Below are 7,887 nucleotides of genomic sequence, written 5' to 3'. Positions count from 1 at the left end.
TCCTTCATTAATAATATTCATATATACTCATCAGCTTAGGCTGCACATTAAGAAGAATTAAGATTCAATGTTACATCGCATTAGCCTTTTCCTAAAGTGTCATGCCTGCTCAGCACTTATGCGTAGGTGAATCAGTGTGTGAAACCCAGGAAGTACATCAATGACTACGTTTACATGATCAGCAGTAATCTAATTATCGACCTTATTCTGAATAAGACAATATTGTGATTAAGGTGTTTACATGAGTCGCTTTTAGGACATTCTTTTCATGTTCAGGTTTTACGTGTTATAGAACATAGATGGATTAACGTCACACGTCATTACGTCCCCACGCCACGCCGTCCCTCCAGAATTTCACGTATCGACATACAGTCGGTCTTCGTTATGGTACCGTATACAGTTTTGGGTGTTTCATATTTAATTTTACGAAAGCTTCCAAGTGCAGTTAATTATGTGTCGTACTGTACGTGCTAATAGACGACTGCTTGAAGCCGTGGGCTGCGTCCCAAACCGCGTAATTACCGTCTATGTAGTAGCCGAGATACATGTATTTCACTTCCTACAATGCATTAAGTAAGTACTTGTTTGGGACGCAGCCGTGCTCTCTTGTTTGCCGTCAAACGGTTGAGCGCTGCCGTGTGTGATCGTGTCCTGTCGCAAAATGCGGTGAAAACTCCTACACGACGTGGTGTTTACATGTCTGTAATACACGTCGATAATGCGACTAAAACAGGAATACTCCACACGTCTTAATCCGATTTGTGTTTACTTCGAGTGTGACTTTAATCGGATTAAGGTCATCAATAATCTCCGTTTACATGCTAGTTTCTTAATCAGAGTATCGCCTAACGGGTTAATATCGGATTATTGTTGTCCGTGTAAACGTACTGAGTGTCAGTGTGCTTCCAACTTTGTGGCAACAGTTTGGGGAAGAACCACATATGGGTGTGATGATCACACACCTTCGGCCATATAGTCTATCTCTCTGTCTGTCTGTCTTTTACATATCACAGTTTCTCTTTCAGAAATGTTAAGAAAATTGACCTTTTTTTTTTTTTTTCTTTTTTAGTAGACGGTTAAAAACACTAGTCTCCAAGGAACAGGCTCTTCTAGCATGAGCTGTGTCCCAGTTCCACTTTCCTGACTGTTTTTGCTTAAGTTCTTGTGAGAAATGCTCTGGCGAAATCAATCTGGCACAGACGCATGCCTGGAAACGCATTGCAATGACCAGAGTTGTAAAAGCCATATAAACTCGTTCACTTCGAATTAGGAACTTGAGCTTAAGACATGGCAGCTAAGCTATAACTGTTGGGATGGGTTGTGCTGTTTCTCTTGGCACATTAGAGTGTCTAGTTGACATCAGAGGTGTTATATACATTGAGCGTGCAGTCGTGCATATTTTAAAGATGAATTGGGTGTGTAAGGTAGAATATGGGCACGGGCCCTCTGTGTGTGTGTGTGTGTGTGTGTGTGTGTGTGTGTGTGTGTTTCATTAGGGATGGAGAGAAATGAACTGTAAGAGCTGTTCAACAGGCACTACCGAACCACTACACAGCGGAGGGAACATTCATCCGGCCAGTTTTCATACTCGTGCATAAAAGCACATACAGTAGAAACACACACACACAAGCATACACATGCACTACTATATGTAAATATGCACTTTTTTTCCTAACAAAAAAAAAAAAGACATCATTCTTGCTGTACCGAGGTTAATTCGTCTAATCCTTTCATATCAACCGATCCAAACTATCTTTCGTTCTCTCCGTGTTTCTCTCCGCCCCCTTTCTACTCTTTTATTCCTCGTCCTTGATAAAATCCTGTCCAGTTCCATTAGCTCTATTTAAAGGTCAGTTAGTTTGACTGTGGCTGGAAGGCTTTATTTAAACCTGTGAGGCAGGTTTACAGATCCTGCTAATTACACCTGCAGGTCTATATGAATCCATCAGCCTACATCTTGGGTGTGTGTGTGTGTGTGTGTGTGTGAAGCTCTTAACCTGTAGCTGCATGATTGTTATGCGTTGTGCTGCTGCTACATGATTGGCTGATTGCATAATTGCACGAATGGGCAGGGGTACAGGTGTTCCTATTAAAGTGGCCTGGGAATGTATGTGATACTATAGAGATTCTAACACTGTCTAGGTTCAGTTGTAAGTTTGACTCATCCTCTTTGATCAGCATGCGTATTGTCCTCACTTTTCCCTGTTACCCACGAGGACAGGGAACGAGAAGGGACCGAGATCAGAAACAGCACGCTCATGCTCATCTCTTATTTATTCAGCTCAGATATACAGCACTCGTTTATTAATGATCCGGATTATCTCCCTGCCATTCAGCTTTTCATCTCGATTCGTTCTCCCTTTGCTTTCGAGTTCTCCGAACGGCTACGTACAGACTTATCGTTATAAATTCACCATGCAGTTCAGCAAGCGACCCTACGTCTGTGTGAAGACGTGTAAATCTGGCCAGCAGGCGTGTTCATCGGGAAGGGGTTTGACATCAGAGTACACGCTCATACGCTGTACTTCAATCCCCTTCAATTTATAATAACACTGTTATCTATATGAGGTGTGTGCCTCGGGTTTAGCTTGTCACCGAAGGTCAAAGCCACCTCTTTTTCGATCGTAATCTAGCCCTCTTGTCTGTTCAGATGGGGGAAATACAGAATGAATAGAGACGATATCCTCAGGGAAAGGGCCGTGCTCTTCTATTAGCTGTTCAGTTGAGGCAGTGTGAGGCTTTGATCGAAACAGTAAACACGCTGTTCGTTTGATACGCCGAGTCAAGACGATAAGTGGAAACTAAACGGCGTTTATTCAGTCTAATAAGAACGAGAACCACCATTATACAGCATTATGTTTTATTTTTTTTGGCAGCCTCCCTGGTAAGCTTAGCAGCCCACAGCACTACGGCTACATAACAGCTCTTCCGTGTTGTTATGTGTTTGTTTACGTTTTGATTCATGTCTCGTCTCCTCCTATGTCTTGACATTGATTGTGTCGCTCATGCGTCTCGATTACTCACGCCTGTTTCCAGTTTGCCCTTTGATTAGTTCGTATATTTTAACCCTCGTGTTTCTGTGTTACTTCGGTGCGAAGTATTGTTCGGTGTGTTGCCGAGCTGACGCTAGCGAGCAGTGTTATGATTCGCCGGTTCTCGATACCATTCTGTTCCCTCGTTTGTGTACTTTGGATTAGCCAGACGTTGTTGTTCGTAGATCGCCTGGCCTCTGTCTGTTCCCTGTGCTTGCTTTCGATTCCCATTTTGGATTTGTCTACTTGCCACTCTTGTAAAACGCCTAACTGCACTCGCATCCATTTCAGCCTTCATTTCATGACAAGGGGAGGATGAAGGCTAACACGAGTGTTCTCCAAGACACAGGAAGGCAGTCAACATTATCTTTTCAAAACTACTGCTGACACAGGGCAGCACAGCACACTCCCACATACATGATGTCACAGATGCCCACAATTGGCTAGTGTCACTATGATTGACAGGGGAGGGAGAATACATATCCAATAACTCATGGTATATATATATATATATATATATATATATATATATATATATATATATATATATATATATATATAAACTTTTTTGGATGGCTTTTCGTCTATCTCTGGCTATGGAACTTGTTTATGGAACTTCAGATCGTGGCTTTTATCATGAACATCTGTCATATATGTTAGTGCTAATATAAACCAGATGTGCAGCGCTCAAGTGTTCCCTCTTTCCTCTGACTAATGGCTTTAGTATTTTGTATTTAATACCGTCTTTCTGAGGATGGGTTCAGCTGCTGGTACGTCAAAACAGCATGATGCATTTGGTTTTATTTCATTAAATGTCAGGAAACTCACAAAGGCCTATTTATTTATTTGTTTGCTTGTTTGTTTATTTGGTACCGTGTTATATTAGCAAAATGAAAGTGGAGCATTTCATTATTGAAAATTAGAAAATGGCAAAGTGTACTAAAAACATACCCGTGCCAGTGGAGCCTGCCAGCAATGTCCTGAAAGATGCAGCAGAGGAATTTATTTATATCTTTGCTCATGAGTTGAACAATATCCAGTGCCTGCTGGATGTTTTGAGAAATGGAGAGAACGTACTGTAGATGGATTGATACTGCCCCCTTCTGTTAGATAGGAGAAGTTCACAGCTCATACAGCGTTAAACAGATTAAGTAGGTATTAGATATTGTGTGTGTGTGTGTGTGTGTGTGTAAAAGAAAGATGTACATTACAACGTGTTTAATACTAATAACAGTCAACAGCTCATTAACTGTATGAGTGTTTCATGGCGTCAGGGTTTATGTGTGAGCATATGTTTGCTGTGTAATAGTCTACACCGATCTCCACTGCTTCCGTGTGCGTTTCATGTGTGTGTTTCTCGTGTTCAGCTGCAGCAGCAGCACACAGCATGGCAGAGCGGGAATCAACCAGCAAGAAACACAACCTTCACACGGGCCTGATCCTGACCATGCTCATGCTGATGCTGGTCATAGTGGCTGTGGTGCTGGTGACTGTTTACATCTACCACCACCCCAGCTCAGCAGCCAGCCTCTTCTTCATCGAGGTACTGTACGTGTGTATGTGTGTGTGTGTGTGTGTGTGTGTGATTAATATGGTACGTTTTTGAGTTTCTCATTAATCACAAGCATTAAAAATGAGTCTGAGGTCGGGAAAACTGCATGAATGTACAGTCGAGGTCATAAGTTTACATACGCCTTGCAGAATCTGCAAACGGTTACTGATTAAAATTTTTAAAAGAAAATTAAACTGCCCACTGTTGTTCAGAAAAATCTTCCAGGTCCTGCATATTCTTTACTTTTCCGGAATCTTCTGCATATTTGATCTCTTTCCAACGGTGATTATATGATGTTGAGATCCATCGTTTCACAGTGAGGACGACTGGGGGACTCGTACACGACTATTACATAATAATGAGTCTTTATCGGTCACATATTTGCATCTCTAAATTGTCCACAGTGTGTGGGTGTGTGTGTGATTGGGTTTGCACCCCGTTCAGTGTGTCCCCCGCCTTCTGCCCGCCTTCGAGTCCCCTGGGATAGGCTCCAGGCACGACCCTGTGTAGGATAAGTGGTACAGAAAATGGATGGATGGATGGACACAGTTGCACGTTCTGTTTTATTAACGGTTTATTTATTTATTTATTTCATTTCCCTTTCAAGTCTGGTTCCTTTAAGGTTTCCATTTTGATGTCCATGGTTAAAAGTGCTATACGGATAAAAACGGAATTGGATTGAACATGAATAACGTGACATAACTTAACACCGGTGCGTCTTTGCAGAGACGGCCGAGCCGGTGGCCTGCCATGAAGTTCCGCCGCGGTTCCGGGTATCCCGCGTACGCCGAGGTCGAGCCTGTCGGCCAGGAGAAAGAGGGCTTCATCGAGGCTGAGCAGTGCTGAGATCCTGACCTTTGACCTGCTCCCTCTTCATACACACCATGTAAGGACTGAAACGTCCCGCTTTCATCGACCGTCCAAATAGGAAACCACAGTGTGGATATCAAATCATTCCTGCAAGTAAGAGAAGTACCTGGTGGCTTATGATTAGTAGCACAGAATCAGATCCCTACAGCTTGATGATCAAATGAGCCACGAGAAAACTGACCAAGGTCTGATTCTGGATCACAGCACGCTCTGAGCTCTAGATCTGATCTAGAAAACAGCATTCGAAACCTCGATCCCACTGGAACGGATTTGGATTCAAAGTAGATGCATCTTTTTTTTTTTTTTTTCCTTTCACCACAGAGGAAACTCTTTTTTGAAAACTGTTTAGAGCGTTTCGTCTCCTGTTATGGTTTAAGAGGATTTATTTAGGTCTTTATATATCTTTGCAATGGGTTTTAAGGGGTTTGTTTTTTTAATCATGTGCGGGTTTTTTTTGTTTGTTTGTTTGTTTGTTTTTTTTACAGTTTTAATTAGATGATTGGGAGGAATTTAGTGCAGATCGTTGCTTGAAATGCAGTTATACTCATATAAAATCATTTTGTACTTTCATTTTGTGCTACAATTGGGAAACGTTTGCTCACTGTATCTAACAGTGTTGCTCAACTTTTCCATGCCTATGACTCATACTTGCACAAATCTTTCTTCATGCACATATGTTTTTATTATTATTATTATTTGTTTGGATTGTTTTTTGGTTTTTTTCCCTTTGGTTACTAATGCAAAGTTACAAGACGGGCGCTTGTTGAGCTTTGTCTCCTGTATGTATCAGAATGGAGGTGGGTCAGTGTTTGGATGGATTTTCTTGTTTGTTGATTTATATTTTCGATCGGTTCGCAATGGTTTCATCTCTTTTCCTGTGACACACTGCTCGGAGACGCCTTCCATCCTATTGCAAATGTTCGTTTTGCTATTCAGTATCGATTCCTATTTCAACTGCTTCAACACAGTACATGCAATAGACATGGCAGTGGACGTGACCACATAAATGAGAATATATATTTGATATCTGTCCATATGTAATTACTTGTATTAATCTAGACGTATAACAGTGTTTAAACGGTTTCAGCTGTGTTCTCATGATATGAGTGGAGAGTTTCGCTTCAAATCATACCACAAAATCCTTCAGGTTCATGCTGCAGTTCACGCATTCTCCCTATCCAATCAGAGAAATAGATTTCTATTCATGTAGCATAAATACTACACAGCGGCTAGAATCACAGCACTTCATTTTTCATTTCTTGTTGCGAGTGTTTTACTGTTTTGAAGACCAAAGACCCATATCACTGCATCAAAACTACTGTTCCTTAACTTTTTCCCTCACACACACGCACACACACACAGAGGCAAGGATTAAGACAAAAGGAAAAGGCTTCTGAAACTACACAGTAGACTCAGGTCCAGTTGGAAACATGATCGTGTGAATTACAGAGGAAACCAGACGGACAAATAATAACAATAACAATACATTACAGATGCAAAAATCCTCCATGGTTGCTTGTTTTACACAACCAATGCAGATAATAGTATACGAACCATAATATTTACGAAAAAATGATTTATGAGAACGCAGGAAAGACGCCGAGGCCTTCTATTAGTTTGTGGTGGGGGGTTTCCCTTTCGTTTAGGTTTATGGTTTGTTTGTTTTTTTCCTGTATCACTGGACTCATTTGACGAATTTCATCCAGCCTGAGCGTGTGCGAGTATGGGTGTGGGTGTGAGTGTGAGTGTGTGTGATTCTTAAATGAATGAATGTTTGACAGATGAGGAAAATGTTACTTTTAACAGCAGGCCATGCTCTCAAAGTCAGGATTTTTCACAATAACGGTCCTCTGAGAGCTGCTGCACTAGTCGATGCTGTAACTCTGTGTGCTCCTCTGTAACTACTGTCATTTTGATTGCATTTTAAATCAATAAAGTTGTTTAAACAAGGCTTGTCTTTACTGTTTGGAAACTCCAGTAGAGTGCAAAAGTTTGTAACCCCCCCCCCCCCCCCCCTACAACTATTTATCTACAAATAAAAATGAATTTTCACAGTTAAAAATGAAATGTACCCTGCGACAAGACAACAATCCTAAACATAAAGCAAAATCAACAAAAGAATAGTCTGAAAAGACTTTTTTAAAAAAAAAAGGAATTCAATATATCTATAAATATGTTACCTAAATTTTGTAGTCATTAATTGATTTGTATTGTAACAGCTAGCTATTAACTATCTTGTTATAGTTCTTATCATAGCTGTTGTTACCACAGGTGTAAACCTCCACACAGTATGATATGATTTCAATTCTGAAGGCTATGATTCAATATTTGACAATTCCAAGGAATCTGCTATGATATAATGTGATTTGATTTAGTGGCCTCTGATGGATATGTCATCAACATTGCTCAGAACCAAGGCTAGGCCACCATGGA

General features: G+C 41.0%; 1 protein-coding gene across 1 annotated transcript in view; it reads left to right on the top strand.

Annotated features, from left to right (window-relative positions):
- plxdc2b (plexin domain containing 2b) overlaps window positions 1-7,404 on the top strand; it is a 106,977-nt gene extending 99,573 nt beyond the window's left edge. Inside the window, exons 13-14 of the mRNA XM_053628242.1 lie at window positions 4,400-4,575; window positions 5,311-7,404. Of these exons, the coding sequence (XP_053484217.1) occupies window positions 4,400-4,575; window positions 5,311-5,430 (296 nt within the window). The 3' untranslated portion in view covers window positions 5,431-7,404. The remainder of the gene's footprint in view (window positions 1-4,399; window positions 4,576-5,310) is intronic.
- The last annotated feature ends 483 nt before the right edge of the window (window positions 7,405-7,887 follow it).

This window comes from Ictalurus furcatus, chromosome 7, assembly GCF_023375685.1.
Source record: "Ictalurus furcatus strain D&B chromosome 7, Billie_1.0, whole genome shotgun sequence".
NCBI lineage: Eukaryota > Metazoa > Chordata > Actinopteri > Siluriformes > Ictaluridae > Ictalurus > Ictalurus furcatus.
The sequence above is the reverse complement of the archived record's forward strand: the minus strand, read 5'-3'. Positions and strand labels throughout refer to the sequence as shown.